This window comes from Gigantopelta aegis, chromosome 1 (assembly GCF_016097555.1).
Source record: "Gigantopelta aegis isolate Gae_Host chromosome 1, Gae_host_genome, whole genome shotgun sequence".
Lineage (NCBI taxonomy): Eukaryota > Metazoa > Mollusca > Gastropoda > Neomphalida > Peltospiridae > Gigantopelta > Gigantopelta aegis.
The window spans coordinates 3,618,220-3,642,145 of record NC_054699.1 but is presented as its reverse complement, the minus strand read 5'-3'; the positions used below and the strand labels follow the sequence as shown (position 1 = coordinate 3,642,145).

The window sequence follows — 23,926 nt, the reverse complement described above, 5'->3', positions numbered from 1 at the left end:
CCATGTTTTTAATGTTTTAATATTTGTCTTGCACTGTCACTCCCTCCCCTGAGGTGGCAGCAGTAGTGTTGACCTTTTTTGGTTTTTTATTTCTGTATTAAGGTTTTGCATATAATTCTGTTTCTCCTAGTTCAGTGGGTCATAGTCTCACATGTGATAGCCAGAGATTGACAGAGAGAGGGTGGGGGGGGGGGGGGGGGGAGAGAGAGAGAGAGAGAGAGAGAGAGTGTGAGTGAATCCATATTGTGGTAGGGGTGACATACTTTTAAAACCACTAAAAATTGCAAGAAAGATAGTTATATTCACTTGTCACTCACAAAAGTCTAGTTTTGTATAACCCCAAAATTAGGACATCATTTACAACATGTTCATGATGGGTTAGGCAAAAATTAAATGAGTTACTTGAATTTATTTTTGCATAACCCATAAATAGTTTAGGCCAATGTTTAAATCTCAGAAGCTTGAATTTGATGTAATTCTTGTTTATTTCAGGAACGGACAAAGAATGCCCAGTTCATAATCATCTCTCTAAGAAACAACATGTTCGAGCTGGCAGACCGACTTGTTGGTATTTACAAGACTGACAACTGTACAAAGTCTGTGACGATCAACCCACATAAACTGTCACTACCACTTCAAGAGAGAAACACAGTCAACTGATAATTCACGGCACAATGTCTGCGATGATCAATCTACATAAACTATCATTACCACTACAAGAGAGAAACACAGTCAACTGATCATTCACGGCACAATGTCTGCGATGATCAATCTACATAAACTATCATTACCACTACAAGAGAGAAACAGTCAACTGATCATTCACGGCACAATGTCTGCGATGATCAATCTACATAAACTATCATTACCACTACAAGAGAGAAACAGTCAACTGATCATTCACGGCACAATGTTTGCGATGTTCAATCCACATAAACTATCATTACCACTACAAGAGAGAAACACAGTCAACTGATAATTCACGGCACAATATCTGCGATGTTCAATCTACATAAACTATCATTACCACTACAAGAGAGAAACACAGTCAACTGATAATTCATGGCACAATATCTGCGATGTTCAATCTACATAAACTATCATTACCACTACAAGAGAGAAACACAGTCAACTGATAATTCATGGCACAATGTCTGTGATGATCAATCTACATAAACTATCATTACCACTACAAGAGAGAAACAGTCAACTGATCATTCACGGCACAATGTCTGCGATGATCAATCTACATAAACTATCATTACCACTACAAGAGAGAAACAGTCAACTGATCATTCACGGCACAATATCTGCGATGTTCAATCTACATAAACTATCATTACCACTACAAGAGAGAAACACGGTCAACTGAAAATGTCTGTGACGATCAACCTACATAAACTATCATTACCACTACAAGAGAGAAACACAGTCAACTGAAAATGTCTGTGACGATCAACCTACATAAACTATCATTACCACTACAAGAGAGAAACACAGTCAACTGATAATTCATGGCACAATATCTGCGATGTTCAATCCACATAAACTATCATTACCACTACAAGAGAGAAACACAGTCAACTGATAATTCATGGCACAATGTCTGCGATGATCAATCTACATAAACTATCATTACCACTACAAGAGAGAAACAGTCAACTGACAATTCACGGCACAATATCTGCGATGTTCAATCTACATAAACTATCATTACCACTACAAGAGAGAAACACGGTCAACTGAAAATGTCTGTGACGATCAACCTACATAAACTATCATTACCACTACAAGAGAGAAACACAGTCAACTGATAATTCATGGCACAATGTCTGCGATGTTCAATCCACATAAACTATCATTACCACTACAAGAGAGAAACACAGTCAACTGATAATTCATGGCACAATGTCTGCGATGATCAATCTACATAAACTATCATTACCACTACAAGAGAGAAACACAGTCAACTGATAATTCATGGCACAATATCTGCGATGATCAATCTACATAAACTATCATTACCACTACAAGAGAGAAACACAGTCAACTGATAATTCATGGCACAATATCTGCGATGTTCAATCCACATAAACTATCATTACCACTACAAGAGAGAAACACAGTCAACTGATAATTCATGGCACAATGTCTGCGATGATCAATCTACATAAACTATCATTACCACTACAAGAGAGAAACACAGTCAACTGATAATTCATGGCACAATGTCTGTGACGATCAATCTACATAAACTATCATTACCACTACAGGAGAGAAACACAGTCAACTGAAAATGTCTGTGACGATCAACCTACATAAACTATCATTACCACTACAGGAGAGAAACACAGTCAACACTGTGACGTACAGGAGAGAAACACTGTCAACTGAAAATGTCTGTGACGATCAACCTACATAAACTATCATTACCACTACAGGAGAGAAACACAGTCAACTGAAAATGTCTGTGACGATCAACCTACATAAACTATCGTTACCACTACAAGAGAGAAACACAGTCAACTGAAAATGTCTGTGACGATCAACCTACATAAACTATCATTACCACTATAAGATAGAAATGCGGTCAAGTGATAATTTACTGGATGATCAGTGTTTACGGATACTTTAGTTTAGTGGCAGGGGAACACTTTGTCGAGGATCATGTCACGATTTGCTGTAACAAGTTTGAGAGGAGGCGACACACTTCTATAATAATAGATCAATTTTAAATTAATTGGCAACTGTCACTAATTAAAATTCCCTGCCACCCTCCAGTGGTTCTTAAAATATGTGCTGCCATTCCCCCAACCCATCCATTCCATTTAAAAAGGGATGTAATTTTTCAGCTTTTTATCCAATTTCAACTTTATGTAAAATGATTTTCACAAATTAAACTGAATTAGAGATGAAATGCTGAAAAATGACCTTTATTTAGGTATAGTGTTGAAGCTTTAGCATCTAAAGATTAGTTTCAGGTTTGATTTCTAAACGAGTAATGGTACCATCACATCCTGGACTATTATAGTACCCTCTCGGACTGAACGATCCATTATCCATAGTTACCTCTTCATATCAGCATTTAGCACACACTCCCACTGGATCCCACAGACAGGAAAGCACATACCACAGCCTTTGACCAGTTGTAATGCACTGGTTGGAACAAACAATATTTTACAGGCACTCCATATTTGTTTTAACAACACCATGTGAGCACATTGATTTATTAATCATCCGCTGTTGGATGTAAAGTATTTGGCAATTCTGGCATAGAAGTCTTAGAGAGGAAACAATTTATTTCTATTAGTAAATATCTTTTATATACACTTTCTCACTGCCAGGACAGTACATACCACAGGCTTTGATATACAAGTTATGGATAAGAAAACAAATCCACTGGGTCCACTGAGGTGCTTTGATCCTACAGCCCAAGTGTCATCTTCGACGGGTGCTCTACTGACCGAGCTAAATCTCGTACCCCAGATGCCATTTGGTATCATAGTACAATCACGAGTTCCATTTCGTTCTTTTTCTGCATTGTCAGCTCCCATCTTTCAGCTAGTTTCGCAGCCCAGTACCAGAATCGAGGGCCAGTTGATTTGGCAGACACTGCTGGATGTAGAATGGATTCACTCTCGAATGCTAGGACTGAATTCCGTCTCGTACCCGAGTCCTGGGCCCATAATTTCAAAGCCACCTGAGCACTATGATATCGATATTGTAAAACTGCTGTAGGCTATGGTGCATGTCATAGCAAAGATGGTAGGACTAAGATGACTTTTAAAATCTGTAGCCTGATTTCTATTTAAGGAGTACAAAAAGGAGGAGACTTATTTCCAAAAGAATTTTTTTTTTTACCATAGCAGTGTTTTTTCTTCTATTTATACAAAACACAAACAAGTTATTAAAGAAAACAATATTTATTATAATATATTTTTGGCATATGTTTTTGGGGGCAAAATAGCAGGCAGGAAAACTGCGGCTTTTCTGTGACTCAGTTTTTTTAGCTCAATATTTTTGTGTGCCCCCGAAACCAGTTAGCGTGTTACAGCTGAAGCTGTGTATACTGGCAGTTCATATTTTAAACAGGTGACCGCTTATTACAGGTGCATATATGTTATAAATCGTTTGGGAGGGGAAAACCCGCTTACGGCAGGTGGCCGCTAGGACAGGTTTGACATACATAACCATCTATAATTATGTAGTATATGCATTTTTCTTACTAGCCTATAATGCATGCAATTGCTGTTTGTATTGTATAAACTCTACTAAGTATGTTGTCCATAGATGTTAGTGGTATTTAGAACAGTTGCTACATCAAAGACCAGTAATATTGATTGTAAAATGTGTATATATCTTTATTTCAGTATATCACAGCTCAACATTTTCATACATATGCACGCATATAGACGGTTGTAAATATTTATTTTCTTAAGGCAACTGCTTGAATAAAACAAATGTGAATAGTCTTGTTTTGTTGTGTTGCGCCAGACTGTTCGGCATCTATATAATGCATTACGAAACATGAGGGAGGGAGGAGTGTTTGTCAAGAGGTAAAGTTTGTTTCACGACACCACTAGAGTACTTTTAATCAATCACTGACTACTGGACATTAAATATTTGGTAATTCTGACAGTTGTAGATAGGAAACCTGCTACATTATGGTAGTAGCAAAGGATCTTTTATATGCACCATCCCACAGACAGGATAGCACATACCACTGCCTTTGACATACTGTCATAGTATGTGCTATCTTTTTTTCAATAACCATACTATGACAGATATGTCAAAGGCAGTGGTATGTGCCATCTTTTTTTTTCAATAACCATACTATGACAGATATGTCAAAGGCAGTGGTATGTGCTATCTTTTTTTTCAATAACCATACTATGACAGATATGTCAAAGGCAGTGGTATGTGCCATCTTTTTTTTTCAATAACCACCACCTGCAAAATTACATTTTATGTAAATCGAGTATAAACAGAGAAAATAACTTTAGGCCATCCATAGTTAAAATCTTTTGCAGACGGGTTTTCTGCCAGAGGGTAAAACGGGCATGGTGCCATAAGTTTTTTTTAAGTTAACCTTTTGACAAAATTAATTACTCTTACCAATACGGTATTATTTTCTTAACCCTAAACTTAACCAATTTTCTTTCTGAGGGAGGCAGAAACACTGTCACAGGAGCAATACCCTTCGCCTGTCCCCTGTACAATCGCACTTCAAATACACATGTTTCTGGGTCCAATTCACTAAATTCTTGCAAGTTTGCGATCTTGCAGTGCACTGCAAAACAACTTGCAAGGATGATACAGTCTTGTCTGAGAAAGTTTTAGTGCGATTTGTGAATTGGGTCCCTGTATGTTTAATTTATCCAAACCATTTGGACAGTCTCTCTCTGTCTTAAAGTTCTAATTCACGTGCACTTGTACCAGGTTAACAATCTGATTACAATTAGCTCTACTGGGTCTATTATATGCACCATCCCACAGACATTGTGTGGACTCTCATGTCTAGGCGACATTTCATCTATAAATAACAATTTAAATATCACGTTTTCTGAAACGAATTTTATATAAAATTTTATATTGCAATTAGTTTCCGGCATACTTCATAATTAACCTGAATCATTTCGTATACCCTCGACATAATCTCAAATGTTTTCAAATTCTTTTCAAATCACTGGCATGATTTTGCAAGTAAGGTTTTGATTGGTCGAATGAAAGGTCAGCTGGACATGAGCTCCAACGGGCTGCTGTTAGATCCACATGTAATAGTGGAGCTAATTTTAATTAGATTCCCAGGTTAATTGCATCATGGAAGTGCAATTGACCCAGCACATGTATAGTATCCATCAGGACTGGATGAGTGTCTCTGTGATAGATGCAGCGTGTTAAAATGGTAAGTTCCAAAGTCGTAGCTTCCAAATTTCTGAAATAAGGACAAAAATAATGAAGTAGAAAACTGATGTCAGTTAAGCATTACTAAATTATAAATTACGCCTGTGCACTGTAAACAATTCTTATTACTTACCTTTTTGGAAAAATGTGTGTCACGAGATTTCATTTTCCTCCAAGACAAATTTAATAAGACCGTTTCAAAAGGAGTAATTACAATAATAATTTGCAGTGTACCTTAGTCTCACAGTTTAATGGCAAACTTTATATTTTGCCTACAAAACACTTTCTCGGAACCAAATATACTGAACTAAATTATGAGGTGATAAAAAATGTAAAGTCAAAAAATGATGTTTACTGTATGCATTTAAATTAATCACATGGAGGTCACTGGAGGCATTTTCTATACACCACAAAATACAATTATTTCAACCAGTTTGTTTTTGTTTAACAACATTGATTAAATCATAAAAATATTACCGTATTTTCCCCGTGTATTATGCGCACTTTTTCCCCAGAAAATACAGGTTAAAAATGGGGGTGCGCACTATACATAGCAATAGAAAAAATATCTTTTAAAAATGTCCAGCGATCACCCATGAAAAATCGCCGATCGGTAGTTTACAGTACTTTACAGGTTATTGACAGTGTTCATTACAACGAAACGCCAAAACCCTCTTAAAAATCGCTTTTCACTTGTGATGGTTGTAATAAATGCAAAATAAATCTACAAAAGTATCCATACCTCACCAAAAAGTGCACAAAAATGACAAAACTGGACCGTAAATATTTTTAATTTCCATGAGATTTAATTCGGCCATTTCCGGCAAACCGGAAATATACCACACTATTATAAATTTAGAAATCTCGCGCATTCACGTTAGCCACGAGAACGAAATGTAATATGCTATATTTTTGTTTTCATATATTTATTAGTCATTTACAGTGTATGGGGTATATAACTTTGTTTTGATTTATGCACGTGTGAGTCTGTGACATGTAAGTACGCAAGTACTAGCCTTTGTTTAATGTGACATGTAGGTCTATGTACTCAAATACCTAACTTAAGTTTTGTTTCTTGGTTTCTTGAATATACCGCTTCTTTCGCTTTTCGTTAATTTTGGTGACGGGGGGAAAGCGGTACATCTTGCATTCAATGTCGATTTTGTGGTTTAAAAAAAACGGTGCGCATTATATTGTGGTTCATGTTTTTTTTCTTGGAATAAATGTTCAAAGTGGGGGGTGCGCATTATACACCGGTGCGCATAATACATGGGAAAATACGGTAGCTGAAAACCACTTTTTCAACTCAAAATTCCCAAGTATTTCTCATAGAAAAACTCCCAAAGTAAATTCACAATAATCTCTATCAAAGTTATTCTATTATCAATTGGGTGCAAATCAGCAGGTAACATGAATTGGTGAATGGACTACATGCCCTATATACAATGCCAGCTTGCATAATGTTAGCTGAGATCTCGCCTGCAGTATCCAGAAGGTTAAACTACACATCTGTCTGTCAGTCTGTCTCACACAGTTTTCTGGACCCCCCTCCCCCAACCAGCAATGCCTCGAGATATGCTAACTTATCATGTACTGTTTCAGATAAAGTTTGACATTGCGCAGCAATTTACCCATTTTTAACAGAGTTATGGTCCTTGGCCCAGTAAGGGACTTGCATTGCTGTAAGAATGCTTATTAAAAAGTTTCTCAAAGATTGTACCCGGAAGAGACGTGCTTGAACCTTAATTGGATATAGGCACATTAATATGTTATCCAATCCAATCAAAAAAGTTTGTTTTGTTTAATAACACCACTAGAGCACATTGATTTATTAATCATCAGCTATTTGATGTCAAACATTTGGTCAATTTGACATTTAGTCTTAGAGAGGAAACCCACTAAATGTTTCCATTAGCAGCAAGGGATATGCACCTTCCCACAGACAGGACAGCACATACCACAGCTTTTGATATACCAGTCATGGTGTACTGAGTGAAAAGAGAAACAGCCCAATGGGCCCACCGATCGGGATCAATTCTAGACTGACTGCATACCACAGCCTTTGATATACTAGTTGTGGTGCACGGGCTAGAACAAAAAATAGCTCAAGCGAGCGCTTTACCACCAGGCTACGCTTTATCCCACAGACAAGATAGTATATGTACACCACAGCCTTTGATACACCAGTCATGGCTGGAACAAGAAATAGCATAATGGTGCCACCGACGAGGATTGATCCTAAACCGACCGCACATCAAGCAAGTGCTTTACCACTGGGCTACGTCCCACCCCCAAGAATGCTTGTTATATACCTTCAGTATTTTGGATGCATCAAAGGATTCTCTTTGTTTTCCCGAGCCCGTACCACGCTCATGTCTTGTTCTCTCTACGGCTGTTGGTTCTTTACGCATCAGCGAATTCATCACAGTAACGTGAAGTTTGACACGGTCGTACTGGTGCTGCATCAAACCCAGAGAAGTGAATTTGTCCACAAGTTGGTCAGCCAGAATCTGTAGTCTGAGAGAAGGAGGAGGAAATGTTTTATTTAACGACGCACTCAACTCTGAGAACGAGAAGGAGGAAATGTTTTATTTAACAACGCACTCAACTCTGAGAATGAGAAGGAGGAAATGTTTTATTTAACGATGCACTCAACTCTGAGAACGAGAAGGAGGAAATGTTTTATTTAACGACGCACTCAACTCTGAGAATGAGAAGGAGGAAATGTTTTATTTAACGACGCACTCAACTCTGAGAATGAGGAGGAAATGTTTTATTTAACGACGCACTCAACTCTGAGGATGAGAAGGAGGAAATGTTTTATTTAACGACACACTCAACTATGAGAATGAGAAGGAGGAAATGTTTTATCTAACGACACACTCAACTCTGAGAATGAGAAGCAGGAAATGTTTTATTTAATGACACAATCAACTCTGAGAATGAGGAGGAGGAAATGTTTTATTTAACGATGCACTCAACTCTGAGAATGAGAAGAAGGAAATGTTTTATTTAACGACGCACTCAACTCTGAGAATGAGAAGGAGGAAATGTTTTATTTAACGACGCACTCAACTCTGAGAATGAGGAGGAAATGTTTTATTTAACGACGCACTCAACTCTGAGGATGAGAAGGAGGAAATGTTTTATTTAACGACGCACTCAACTATGAGAATGAGAAGGAGGAAATGTTTTATCTAACGACGCACTCAACTCTGAGAATGAGGGGAAATGTTTTATTTAACGACGCACTCAACTCTGAGAATGAGAAGGAAATGTTTTATTTAACAACGCACTCAACTCTGAGAATGAGAAGGAAATGTTTTATTTAACGACGCACTCAACTCTGAGAATGAGAAGAAGGAAATGTTTTATTTAACGACACACTCAACTCTGAGAATGAGAAGCAGGAAATGTTTTATTTAATGACACAATCAACTCTGAGAATGAGGAGGAGGAAATGTTTTATTTAACGATGCACTCAACTCTGAGAATGAGAAGAAGGAAATGTTTTATTTAATGACACAATCAACTCTGAGAATGAGGAGGAGGAAATGTTTTATTTAACGACGCACTCAACTCTGAGAATGAGAAGGAGGAAATGTTTTATTTAACGACGCACTCAACTCTGAGAATGAGGAGGAAATGTTTTATTTAACGACGCACTCAACTCTGAGAATGAGAAGGAGGAAATGTTTTATTTAACGACGCACTCAACTCTGAGAATGAGGAGGAAATGTTTTATTTAACGACGCACTCAACTCTGAGGATGAGAAGGAGGAAATGTTTTATTTAACGACGCACTCAACTATGAGAATGAGAAGGAGGAAATGTTTTATCTAACGACGCACTCAACTCTGAGAATGAGGGGAAATGTTTTATTTAACGACGCACTCAACTCTGAGAATGAGAAGGAAATTTTTTATTTAACAACGCACTCAACTCTGAGAATGAGAAGGAAATGTTTTATTTAACGACGCACTCAACTCTGAGAATGAGGAGGAGGAAATGTTTTATTTAACGATGCACTCAACTCTGAGAATGAGAAGAAGGAAATGTTTTATTTAATGACACAATCAACTCTGAGAATGAGGAGGAGGAAATGTTTTATTTAACGATGCACTCAACTCTGAGAATGAGAAGAAGGAAATGTTTTATTTAACGACGCACTCAACTCTGAGAATGAGAAGGAGGAAATGTTTTATTTAACGACGCACTCAACTCTGAGAATGAGGAGGAAATGTTTTATTTAACGACGCACTCAACTCTGAGGATGAGAAGGAGGAAATGTTTTATTTAACGACGCACTCAACTATGAGAATGAGAAGGAGGAAATGTTTTATCTAACGACGCACTCAACTCTGAGAATGAGGGGAAATGTTTTATTTAACGACACACTCAACTCTGAGAATGAGAAGGAAATGTTTTATTTAACAACGCACTCAACTCTGAGAATGAGAAGGAAATGTTTTATTTAACGACGCACTCAACTCTGAGAATGAGAAGAAGGAAATGTTTTATTTAACGACACACTCAACTCTGAGAATGAGAAGCAGGAAATGTTTTATTTAATGACACAATCAACTCTGAGAATGAGGAGGAGGAAATGTTTTATTTAACGATGCACTCAACTCTGAGAATGAGAAGAAGGAAATGTTTTATTTAACGACGCACTCAACTCTGAGAATGAGAAGGAGGAAATGTTTTATTTAACGACGCACTCAACTCTGAGAATGAGGAGGAAATGTTTTATTTAACGACGCACTCAACTCTGAGGATGAGAAGGAGGAAATGTTTTATTTAACGACACACTCAACTATGAGAATGAGAAGGAGGAAATGTTTTATCTAACGACGCACTCAACTCTGAGAATGAGGGGAAATGTTTTATTTAACGACGCACTCAACTCTGAGAATGAGGAGGAAATGTTTTATTTAACGACGCACTCAACTCTGAGGATGAGAAGGAGGAAATGTTTTATTTAACGACGCACTCAACTATGAGAATGAGAAGGAGGAAATGTTTTATCTAACGACGCACTCAACTCTGAGAATGAGGGGAAATGTTTTATTTAACGACGCACTCAACTCTAAGAATGAGAAGGAAATGTTTTATTTAACAACACACTCAACTCTGAGAATGAGAAGGAAATGTTTTATTTAACGACGCACACTCAACTCTGAGAATGAGATGAGAAGGAAATGTTTTATTTAACGACACACTCAACTCTGAGAATGAGAAGAAAGGACACACTCAACTCTGAGAATGAGAAGCAGGAAATGTTTTATTTAATGACACAATCAACTCTGAGAATGAGGAGGAGGAAATGTTTTATTTAACGATGCACTCAACTCTGAGAATGAGAAGAAGGAAATGTTTTATTTAACGACACACTCAACTCTGAGAATGAGGAGGAGGAAATGTTTTATTTAACGACACACTCAACTCTGAGAATGAGAAGGAGGAAATGTTTTATTTAACGACGCACTCAACTCTGAGAATGAGAAGAAGGAAATGTTTTATTTAACGACACACTCAAATCTGAGAATGAGAAGGAGGAAATGTTTTATTTAATGACACTCAACTCTGAGAATGAGGAGGAAATGTTTTATTTAATGACACACTCAACTCTGAGAATGAGAAGAAGGAAATGTTTTATTTAATGGCGCACTCAACTCATGGTGGAAAATGATTTTTGAGAGGTCATGACCTCTGATCAGATGATCGACTATGTCACACAGTACAACTCCACACAGATGTGCATGCAAAAAGTGTGTGCATGGTTCTTTCAATTCCCATTTTTAAATTAGAAAAATACTTGCTATCATCAATATGTATAATAATTTTGTTTTGTCTTGAATTTATTTATGATATTGTTTGTGTAAACGTCATTGATAAATTGTGTGGCGTAGGAATGGAAAGTTTCATTAATAAGTAAGCGACAAAATTTTCGCGGTCTTTGATCTGTACATTTTCATATCTTGTTTCGTAATTTTGTTTATTTTATGATGTGCTATACTCATTCCTGTATGAGACCGTTTGTATTACAACTTGTGTGTTTTTAATCATACATCACTCGCTTTCGCTCGTGATCAATGATTGAAAACGCACTTGTAATATAAACGGTCTCACATGTCAACCTGTTTAGTATTCTATATATATCGCGTTTCATGCGTCTGTTACAAATTGGAAATGTGTACTACAAAATGACGTAAATGGATATATCGCGTGAAATGACTTTCATAAAATCAGTACCATTCACATGCGTGTAATGTTTGTTTTAAGAATAACAAGGACCATGTCAAAACATTTCAAATGCAACTAGAAAGAGACCACAAAATGATGTCAGTTTGGTAAGCGATTATACAGACCTAAGACTGAGGAAGCCACATTAAGTCATGTTGTCCCTTCCTAAAATGACGTCATTCAGTGTGCACATGAAATCATTATGTCACATATCCGTATGTGTCATACTGGTTATATTTCTCTGAATACCTTGAACTATGTGGATAATAAAAGTGTGTTCTACCTGTCGTCCTCGTCTGGACTGATCAGCTTGGCGTACAACACGTCTACAGCGTTGGGGTCGTCGTTCATGTACTCCAGTCCCTTCACCGCGTAGTGCAGTCCTTCGCCCTTCAGTATAGGTCTGAGAGAAAACACAACCATACTTAGAGGATGTTAAAACGAGCTTCCATTTCGTATCATGTTTATGTGGTGGGCCCTTCACCGCATAGTGCAGTCCTTCGCCCTTCAGTATAGGTCTGAGAGAAAACACAACCATACTTAGAGGATGTTAAAACGAGCTTCCATTTCGTATCATGTTTATGTGGTGGGCCCTTCAACGCATAGTGCAGTCGTTCGCCCTTCAGTATAGGTCTGAGAGAAAACACAACCATACTTAGAGGATGTTAAAACGAGCTTCCATTTCGTATCATGTTTATGTGGTGGGCCCTTCAACGCATAGTGCAGTCGTTCGCCCTTCAGTATAGGTCTGAGAGAAAACACAACCATACTCATAGTATGTTAAAACAAGCTTCCAATCCATATCATGTTTATGTCCCAAGTGATATAATTTTCAATTATCACGAGCTTTCATACAAAATGGAAGCGAGTTTAATATTTTATTCATTCCTCATTAACTAATCAATTTCAATTGATATCACTAAACTCGTTTCATTCACGTTCAGGTAAGGTCATTCTAATAGGACGTAAAAAAAACTTTGTACCAAGATATTTTTATCCATATGGGTAATCATAATAAGATATTAAACGAGCTTCCATTTCGTATCATGTTTATGTCTCGAGTAAAATACTTTTAAATTTGTATCACTAAACTTGGTTGATTAACGTTCCATTAAGATTGTACACCAGTCGTATGATGTTATCGTATGTTAAGATTGTAGTACACCAGTCGTACGATGTTATCGTATGTTAAGGGGTGGGACATTGCCCAGTGGTGAAGCGTTTGCTTGATGTGCGGTCGGTCTAGGATCTAGGTTAAGATTGTAGTACACCAGTCGTACGATGTTATCGTATGTTAAGGGGTGGGACATTGCCCAGTGGTGAAGCGTTCACTTGATGTGCGGTCGGTCTAGGATCTAGGTTAAGGTTGTAGTACACCAGTCGTACGATGTTATCGTATGTTAAGGGGTGGGACATTGCCCAGTGGTGAAGCGTTCACTTGATGTGCGGTCGGTCTAGGATCTAGGTTAAGGTTGTAGTACACCAGTCGTACGATGTTATCGTATGTTAAGGGGTGGGACATTGCCCAGTGGTGAAGCGTTTGCTTGATGTGCGGTCGGTCTAGGATCTAGGTTAAGGTTGTAGTGCACCAGTCGTACGATGTTATCGTATGTTAAGGGGTGGGACATTGCCCAGTGGTGAAGCGTTCACTTGATGTGCGGTCGGTCTAGGATCTAGATTAAGGTTGTAGTGCACCAGTCGTACGATGTTATCGTATGTTAAGGGGTGGGACATTGCCCAGTGGTGAAGCGTTTGCTTGATGCGCGGTCGGTCTAGGATCAATCCCCTCCAGTGGACCCATTGGGCTATTTCTCGTTCAAGCCAGGCCGTGCTATATACTATCCTGTCTGTGGGATAGTGCATATAAAAGATCCCTTGCTGCTAATCGAAAAGAGTAGCCCATGAAGTGGCGACAGTGGGTTTCCTCTCTCTATATCTGTGGTCCGTAACCATATGTCTGATTCCATATAACCGTAAATAAAATGTTTTGAGTGTGTCGTTAAATAAAACATTTCCTTCCTTCCTTCTTTCATCGTATGTTATGTCCCACTGAACGTTCTATAGACCTTCTAGAATACGGTGGCCCGATGCCTGAGGCCAGTGATTTTTACACTTGGGCCTAAAAACAAATGTGTTCTAATGGGACGTAAAACTTTGATATGTACCAAGATAGTTTTAACCATATGGGTAATAAATTAGTTTAAATAAATTAATAAATTCAATTAACATTCTGACAAAAAAGACAAAGAATATTCTTTAACTCACTCAACAAGGTCTTGCTGACACTGCTGCAGGACATCCACGGCTTTCTGTATTTCCTTCTTTGTGAGGAGCACCAAGGTTCCAGCCGTCAGATGCAGTTTTAATGGATTCTGGAAAATCGTTCGGTCCAGGCCTCGGTCCTATAGTAATGCACAATGTAAATGAAGATTGAAATACTGGAAGAATTAAAAAAAATATATTATATTCCTATGAAACAAAAAAATTATTATTATCCACATGGTTCAACATAACCGAGTTAATAATAATCATACGAAGCACACATGTAATAGCAAATGTAATGACGTAATTTTGGGAAGTGACGTCATAACATGACGTTGCTTCTCCAGTTCTAGCCCAGACCGTGCACGTGAAATATGATGTCATTTCGTCATCTCCTATTTGTGGCTGAAACATTTTGAGACGGCTGTGTGTGTGTGTGTGTGTGTGGTGTGGTGTGTGTGTGTTTGGAGACAGGGGGTGGGAGGGGGGTTGCAACTACATCCCACACTTAGGCCTTTACAAATTAAAACCTAGTTTATCATCCCCAAAAATCCCAGAGGATAAATCCTTCTAATTCCCCCCCACCCCAAACAAATTCTGCTTGATGTGTAGTATTTGCAATGTCCCGTAAAATATGAAATAAAAAATAAAATTTCATTGTCTACTCCCATTTTGAATATTTCTTTACATGAAAACCTAGCATTTATTTTATTATGGTGTTAGATTTAATTTGACCAAAAAATATCTTACCCCATCACATTCGCGTAAGATGTCATCTTTAAAATCATCAAACTTAATTCGGACGAGATCACTGTTGATGGGGAGGGACAGGAAGTGAGTGAAGGGTTCTCGCTGACGCGCCGTCTCCACCATCACGTCAACCCGCGTCTTTGCAGAACAAACACCTTGTTTATCGTGACCTAAAATAACTACACACAAAACAACAGCTGATATTAGTAAATGTTTGTGAAGGATTTTGAAAGTAATAAAGACAAACATTCTGAGAGTACTGCTAAAGCAATACATGTCCCCTACCGGGCCCAGCAGATTTTCGTATATCCTAAAACAATCTAATTAAAATTAGCTCCACTATTACATGTGGAACTAACAGCAGCCCGTTGGAGCTCATGTCCAGCTGATCTTTTATTCGACCAATAAAAACCTTACTTGCAAAATCATGTCAGTGATTTGAAAACATTCGGGATTATGCCGAGGGTATACGAAATAATTTGGGGTGAATTACAAAATATGTCAGAAACTAATTGCATATTAATTTTTTTATATAAAATTCGTTTCAAGACGAAAAAATAAACCATGATGGTAGAGCCATAAAATCTGTTTATACTAGTATACAATCCAAAGTTTATTACTGCACTTTTCCTCCTGTTTCTTCAATGTTGAAATAGACCAACAAGTTCGCCTATTGCATAAATAGTCTCGCCCGATATTTTTAGAATTTGTATGCTCCCGAATAACGCTATAAAAGGCGAAGTGTAATTGGTCGATATTTAAATTGTTATTTATAGATGAAATGTCACCTGGACATGGGAGTCCATGCAATGCTCTGTTAGATCCAGTAGAGCTAATTTTAATCACATTGATCCTAAAATTGGGTAAGTTGCCACGAAAGTCAAACTTGATATGTAACTCTACATGATAAAGCTTTACACAAAATTTCAGCTCAACAGATTGAGAAAAAAATATCATATGACACACTGACAGACAGTCTGAGAAGAAACCTACAGTCCCCTCCAGTTAGACTGATAATAATGGTAATTGTAATCCTGATAAATGTGTTATCAGGTCTGTATTTTGTGTTATCAGGTCTGTGTTTTGTGTTATCAGGTCTGTATTTTGTGTTATCAGGTCTGTATTTAGTGTTATCAGGTCTGTCTTTAGTGTTATCAGGTCTGTGTTTTGTGTTATCAGGTCTGTGTTTAGTGTTATCAGGTCTGTGTTTAGTGTTATCAGGTCTGTATTTAGTGTTATCAGGTCTGTGTTTTGTGTTATCAGGTCTGTGTTTTGTGTTATCAGGTCTGTATTTAGTGTTATCAGGTCTGTATTTAGTGTTATCAGGTCTGTATTTAGTGTTATCAGGTCTGTATTTAGTGTTATCAGGTCTGTGTTTTGTGTTATCAGGTCTGTATTTAGTGTTATCAGGTCTGTGTTTAGTGTTATCAGGTCTGTGTTTAGTGTTATCAGGTCTGTATTTAGTGTTATCAGGTCTGTATTTAGTGTTATCAGGTCTGTATTTAGTGTTATCAGGTCTGTGTTTTGTGTTATCAGGTCTGTGTTTAGTGTTATCAGGTCTGTGTTTAGTGTTATCAGGTCTGTGTTTTGTGTTATCAGGTCTGTGTTTTGTGTTATCAGGTCTGTATTTAGTGTTATCAGGTCTGTATTTTGTGTTATCAGGTCTGTATTTAGTGTTATCAGGTCTGTATTTAGTGTTATCAGGTCTGTATTTTGTGTTATCAGGTCTGTATTTAGTGTTATCAGGTCTGTATTTAGTGTTATCAGGTCTGTATTTAGTGTTATCAGGTCTGTGTTTAGTGTTATCAGGTCTGTGTTTTGTGTTATCAGGTCTGTATTTTGTGTTATCAGGTCTGTATTTAGTGTTATCAGGTCTGTATTTTGTGTTATCAGGTCTGTATTTAGTGTTATCAGGTCTGTATTTAGTGTTATCAGGTCTGTATTTAGTGTTATCAGGTCTGTGTTTTGTGTTATCAGGTCTGTATTTTGTGTTATCAGGTCTGTATTTAGTGTTATCAGGTCTGTATTTAGTGTTATCAGGTCTGTATTTTGTGGTAACCTGTACATGACTTATCACACTATGCTTGTTTTGTTTTCTGCATTTGAAACTTAGCAAAAAAAAAGAAGGAAAAAAAGTTTATTTTGCTTAACGACACCACCACAGCACTTTAATCCACCAATCATCGGCTACTGGATGTCAAACATTTGGTAATTTTGACATAATGAAATCCCTTTACATTTTTCCATTAATAACAAGGGATCTTTTGTATGCACATCCCACAGACAGGATAACACATACCAGAGTCTTTGTCGTGGTGCACTAGGTGGAACAAGAAATAGCCCAATGGGCCCACTGACAGGGATCGATCCTGTTATATCCCGCCCCTTGAAGCCTAGCAGTGTACACACTCCAACCTGGAGCTGGTGGTGGAATAACTCCCTGACCACCACCACCACCACCACCACTACCACAACAATCCCATGCAATGTGCTATACTCAGTGTGCAATTTTGGTTTTAAAATTTTTAGTGCCATAAGGTCTCCCTGTTTGAAAATCTTTAGAGCCCGCGAGCTCTGCTGTGTGCCTCCAGTAGAACAGAAGACACAATAAATGTTTTGCATGAAACCATGGAAAAGATCGCTATTCAAGACTGTGGCTTCCCAGGATTTTGAGATATATGTTGACGGTGTCATTTCGAAGAATCAATGTAATTTGTAAAAATAATTTTTACGAGCAATGCAGGCTCGTATGCTAGCCACGCTAGAGAGTCCTATATGAATTTTACGAGCAACGCAGGCTCGTATGGTAGCCAGGCTAGAGAGTCCTATATGATTTTTACGAGCAACGCAGGCTCGTATGGTAGCCAGGCTAGAGAGTCCTATATGATTTTTACGAGCAACGCAGGCTCGTATGCTAGCCAGGCTAGAGAGTCCTATATGATTTTTACGAGCAACGCAGGCTCGTATGCTAGCCAGGCTAGAGAGTCCTACATGATTTTTACGAGCAACGCAGGCTCGTATGCTAGCCAAGCTAGAGAGTCCTATATGATTTTTGTGAGCCTCAGGCTCCCGCACTCTGTATACAAACACCCAAAAGTTCAAACTGGTAGTGGAATAAACCCACCACAACCACAACAACAATCCTACGTAATGTGCTATACTTACCAACTTCCCCTTCCTGACCTAATTTTGGAATTCTGATCTGTGTGCGTGTTTCTGCCTCCAGATTCTTTCTCGTTTCTCCTTTCTTGCCTATGATGAACTTGAAGAACACGCTCGGAATGTCCATGCTGACCGTGAAGCCATCTTTGGTTTCCCTGACATCCACAGATTCATCGCACGTCTCGTCACAATACACTCGATCTGTGATGTCATCTGAAGCACAAAGGAAAACAATACGGGGAATAACCAATTACTGTCGTAACATATACTGAATAGCAAAAGAAACACAAGTTACAATAAGAATACAAATGGTATTTATTTCTAGATAGCATTGTACAAAACTGATGTAAACTAATGGAAAAATGTATTGAAGCCACAAGTTTTTTAACTTCAAGGAATGTTAATAGGCATCAGTCATAAATGATAACAAGGGCAGATAACCCAGACAGAGTAATCAATAATCAATATCGTGTATGTCCACCATTTGCATCCACAACTGCAACACACCTTCTGTACATGGAATGGATCAGACGATTGATAAAGGCCATGGTGCTAAGTGGAAAGGTCTGAAGTATGATTGCCTGAAGCGGAGCTGCATTTCTTGGTCTTGGACAAACTTGATCAATTCTTCTTTTCAGCTCGTCCCATAAATGTTCAATTGGATTTAAGTCGTCACTAAGGGCTGGCCAAGGCAAAATTCTCTGATGTTATGCTGCTGTAAGAAGTGAACCGTAGCCCGTGCTGTGTGTGGTCTGGCGTTATCATGCTGGAACGTGTATTGCGGATGACGAGCAAAAAAAGGCACTATATGGGGTCTGAGGGCCTGATCAATGTAACGCTGAGCTGTAATACCATCACCCCTTCCCAGACCAATATTCTGGAAGACAACTGGGCCAAGTATTTGATTCAGGCCAATTGCAGCCCATATCATAACACTTGGACCACCCCATGGATCTCTTTGCATCACACACTGATCATCATAACGATGTCCACGTCTGCGCCATATTCGAACTCTTCCATCAGAATGGGATATGCAAACCCGAGTTTCATCTGTAAAGATCACATGTCTCCACTGCTGATAAGGCCAATTCCGGTGAAATGTGGCCCACTATAAACGGTTCTGTTGGTGCTGCTGAGTCAAACTGGGACGATGGGCAGGACGACGACAACTGAGAGTGTTTATACAGAGTCTACGTCTAACTGTGTCACCATTGATGGGTTGGTTGTGGACTCCAATTTTCTGTCGAGCTGTTTCATTGGCTGTAAGGAATGGATCGTGAATATGCAAGCGATGAATATGTCTGTCCTCTCATTAGGTGGCGACACAAGGATGGCCACTTCGTGGAAGATCAGCAGTACTGTTGGTGGCGACAAAACGATCTTGCAGACGATAAATGGTTGTGTTGTGAACGTTAAAAGCATTGGCAATATTACTAACGCTTTCACCTGCCTGTAGTCATCCGATTGCTTGTTCCTGCTGTTGTGAGGTAAGTCTTGGCATACTCGTACGACATAAATATTGGTGAATAAATTTTTTAAATTGGGTATTTTTATACCCTATAATGTTATGAACAAAGCATGCTTTTTGATTTTCACGAGGATCTCTTACTTGACAATCCCATGACATTTTCCTATGGTATGTTTTGATGACATGCTTCAACCGTAAATGCGAACAAAATGAAATGAAAACTGTTACAAGGGACGATTTGCTTCAAAATACGCCCATTACATTACATGCAGGTGAAAAATCTAACTTTTCAATTAATATTTAGCCTCTTTAAAAAACTTGCGTTTCTTTTGCTGTGGAGTATATTATATCGGCTTTGTTCTGCAATGGCTAGAATGGAGAATGACATGAGGCAGACAATGGATTTCTCTTCAGGGCTTCGTTCCATGAAGCAATCCAGTGACGTATCTACAGAAAATAGTGCCTATGGCAAGCACTGAAATTGCTCCCCTATCCAAACATCTGACACACCGACTTTAACAGAAACTGCTCAGTGGCGCCACCTTCAAATGGCACCCAGGGCACGTGCCATACCTGCCATACCATAGGTACGCCACTGAAGGCATTCTTAGTGCTAAGATCACCGTAAATGTTTAAAAGTTGTTAGGATGGGCACTCAAGGCAATCTTAGTGCTAATTTTAAAAAATGATCAACTACTGTTTATTGTTTTCAAATTGTATAGCTAAAATTTGCGTAGAGAATCGCGATGTGATACTGAGCAAAATGGTCCCTGACTGGTGAACAGTGCACAATGAATTTGTCATCACATTGCTTATAATATGATTTATCCTATAACTTATCCATAACTTACCCATATGTCATAAACCCATTTGATATTTATTTAGTCATGAGGTACAGACAATTACTTGAATTGTAAGGTTATATTACATCGGAAACATGACAGGTAAATCACTAGGATTAATTTTAGAAATATTTAATCATTAAAAAATTGTAAAAATTCACTTGTGACAAAACATCTTAAAAATTATTTATTTTAACAAAATTTGTTTTATCGACTTACTTTTTAATATCATATTTTAAGAAATTAGAACATAACAATTAACTGATAATATAGAGAGAATAATACATGAGTGGACGTTAGATACCATTTATCTCACAAGTTGTTTTAAAATGTATCTAACAAGCGAAAGCGAGTTTGATACTTTTTAAACAACAAATTGTGAAATAATGGTATCTAACAGACAAAAATGTGTTATTCTATTTCTTACATTTTCTCGAAAACTAGGTTTTAAGCACATCTTAACATCTTTTTCGACTAAAAATTATTTATAGCCGTTGCACTTGTAGCTAACTTGATTGTCAGGTTAACTATATCGCCCCAATCTAATCGATTTCCATCGTGTAGTTTTTCATTGGATGTATGGCAGTGGTGACCTGGTCAGCACCTACTTTAGAAGCAGCCAGTTGTATGTCTTGAAATTGTTGACACACGTACATGTCAAAATTAACGCATGGTGTGCTCATCAACGGGTGTGTAAGAAAATAAGAATTAAGATACCTGTAAAATCTTCTTCTGCAAAATTTCCCTCCCTTTGAAGCATAGGATTTCTGCGGTAGCACCGATTTCCTATCCAAATTACAGAAGGCTTAAGAACATCCATCACTTGGTCTTTAAACTGATGGTACTGTACAAGAGATTAATAGACCGTTACTGCAGTGAACATGGTTTAACTCTCAAGTAAAATCTGAAAGAGAAAATGAAATTAGAATAAAACCGTCAGCTAAGAGAGACCAAACTAGTGGGTGGTTTGGGCGAAATAACTACAGCTGCCACGTTTACACATTATCATTTCATTTAGGCCATTTAAACGTTTATTAAATTTGAAAACGTTTAACTTTAAACGAAAATATTATGTGTTATATATATATGACTGGTCATTAAAAAAAAATTCAGTTTTGTTAATAAGTAAATAATATATCTAACTGTTTTATAGTCTCTTGTACTTTTAGTTTTAAAATAATTAAAATATATATATTTTTTAAATTGCAAATTATTATGTTTTTAAAGGTAGGATTTTTCAATTTCAAGCATTGCTGTTTATTGAACATAAAATTATTTAGATATGGCATCACGACTAGATGATTGTTATAGTTCATAATCATTATATTTTATCATGTCACTGTTTGTATTGCCATATGTTGACAGATTAAAGTATGGTGATAAACTGGCATTAGTCACATGATGTTGGCCCTGTGTATCTAGTTAATTTAGGCCTATTTTTGAAGTATCTGTGTGCTCTAGCGTTACATATACCGTAGCAGAATACCACCAGAGGACACTCGAATCAATATTCATAGTACATGGTAATACTAATCACTGACAATTTTATGGCTAATTATGGTGTATTCAGTTTAATTGGTGATAAAATCAGCCTAGTCCAAAAACAAAAACTATAAAAAGGAAGAAAGAAAAGAAAAGAAAGGAAGAAAGCTTGTTGAAAGAAGATTTCAAGTGGAAAGTTAATATACTTCACCATTCAACGCTACACGATTTTTGCAAAGTTGAAGTATGGTATACATATTTAAGAAACAATTATCGTATAGGCCTATTGGATAATTCCTTTTTTTTTTTTTTAATAGAAACAATTATTGTATAGGCCTACTGGATAATTCCTCTTTTTTTCTTCTTGAATAGAAACAATTATCGTATAGGCCTACTGGATAATTCCTAGTAATTTTTCAAGAAGTGTGTTGTATCTATAATGATTACACATAGTTACTAGATAGTTAAATATTTGGCTGTTTAAACGGTATCTTTTTATTTAATACTATAATAGGTTGTTTAAATGTTTACAAAATTTTGTAAATGTGACAGCCCTAACTACCTATAAAATTTAACTTAGCTAAGAGAATTTGTTTTAATGTGCCACGTGTACTAAGAAGAAGTTTGTTTCTTTTGTTTAACGACACCACTAGAACACATCAGCTGTTGGACGTCAAACATTTGGTAATTTTGACATATAGTCTTAGAGAGGAAACCTGCTACATTTTCCCATTAGCACGCCACTGCCAAGAACAAAATCCACGTCGCTTTCGATTTCTAAAATTAAAATCATCGATAATATCACTACGAAAACAGAATCAGAATGCAAACCCAAAACCGCGTGTTCGCCAAATTTTAAGTGAAAATTAACAAATAAATATTGTCACTGTAAAAAAAATCTAAATCGTTATACATTTTCCAATGGTAGACCTTATGGAACATTTGATTTAAAAGTAACATATTATTTTGCACGAGAAAATATTACAAACAAGAAATTAAAAAAACGATCATGAATTTACATAGACTGGGATCTCGGTCATTTTTATTTCGTTAGCATAAAGTAGAAAATCAGTTAACAATTGACAAATTCCGAATATATCCGAACATTCCCGAATGTATAATTTGTGAAAAGACACAACTTACAGTTAAAGTTTTTTTTTTTAACAACACCACTAAAGCACATGGATTTATTAATCATTGGCTATTGAATATCAAACATTTGGTAATTTCGACATATAGTCTTTGAGATAAAACCTGCTACAGGTCAGGTCATAGGTAGGCCCTATTTCACGTGCACATTCAGAATAATCTGTTCGTAGCACACGCCTGTCTTGGGCGCAGATGTCAACATTCAAAGGTTTCTCCGTCCAGGACAGGAAAAGGTGTGTGTGTGTGTGGGGGGGGGGGGGGGGGGGGGTCCGCCCGCTCTGGCATGTGCAAGGGAGCACAAGCAGGCCGACCAGGGTCGGTAACAGGTGAGGGTTGGTTTTGGTGCTATTTAATTTGCAAATATCCTGTAGGAAATGTTGTGTAATTTCTTGAAGGTAATTTTGACACATAATTTAGAATGGTTCATTAAAATTGAAAATAGAGCTAATTGGTTGATTTGACTTAGTTGATCGAAAGGTGAAACCTTGCTGAAACCTTTTAGTCCATGAGCCAATAGGGTTTATGATTATCGGTATCATTTTGGGGAATAAGACTCGTAGTCAATTTTTTTTATCAAGGTATGCATATCTAGGGTTGTACAATATGTGATAGCATTGGAATCGTGGTTACTTTTGAGTATTATCACCCTTTTTCTGATCCT

General features: G+C 37.4%; 2 protein-coding genes across 8 annotated transcripts in view; one reads left to right on the top strand and one right to left on the bottom strand.

The window, feature by feature from the left end:
• LOC121369353 (structural maintenance of chromosomes protein 4-like) overlaps positions 1 to 1,491 on the top strand; it is a 33,579-nt gene extending 32,088 nt beyond the window's left edge. Inside the window, exon 26 of the mRNA XM_041494382.1 lies at positions 493 to 1,491. Coding sequence (XP_041350316.1) covers positions 493 to 660 — 168 coding nt within the window. The 3' untranslated portion in view covers positions 661 to 1,491. The remainder of the gene's footprint in view (positions 1 to 492) is intronic.
• A 4,189-nt stretch (positions 1,492 to 5,680) lies between these two features.
• On the bottom strand, positions 5,681 to 23,158 carry LOC121369326 (activating signal cointegrator 1 complex subunit 1-like). Of its 7 annotated transcripts, none has more exons than XM_041494330.1 (8): positions 23,136 to 23,158; positions 21,352 to 21,538; positions 18,328 to 18,537; positions 15,163 to 15,341; positions 14,416 to 14,552; positions 12,434 to 12,553; positions 8,217 to 8,421; positions 5,681 to 5,935 (listed from the first exon to the last, which is right to left on the bottom strand). In XM_041494330.1, exons 2-8 carry the CDS (start codon positions 21,452 to 21,454, stop codon positions 5,819 to 5,821), a joined length of 1,071 nt encoding a protein of 356 aa, XP_041350264.1. In that variant the 5' UTR covers positions 21,455 to 21,538; positions 23,136 to 23,158; the 3' UTR covers positions 5,681 to 5,818. The 7 variants fall into 7 exon arrangements, with proteins under 7 accessions (XP_041350264.1, XP_041350250.1, XP_041350282.1 ...); XM_041494316.1 differs by lacking the exon at positions 23,136 to 23,158 and adding an exon at positions 23,030 to 23,133; XM_041494348.1 differs by lacking the exon at positions 23,136 to 23,158 and adding an exon at positions 23,030 to 23,124 and having other exon boundaries at positions 21,352 to 21,478.
• Between the last annotated feature and the right edge of the window lie 768 nt (positions 23,159 to 23,926).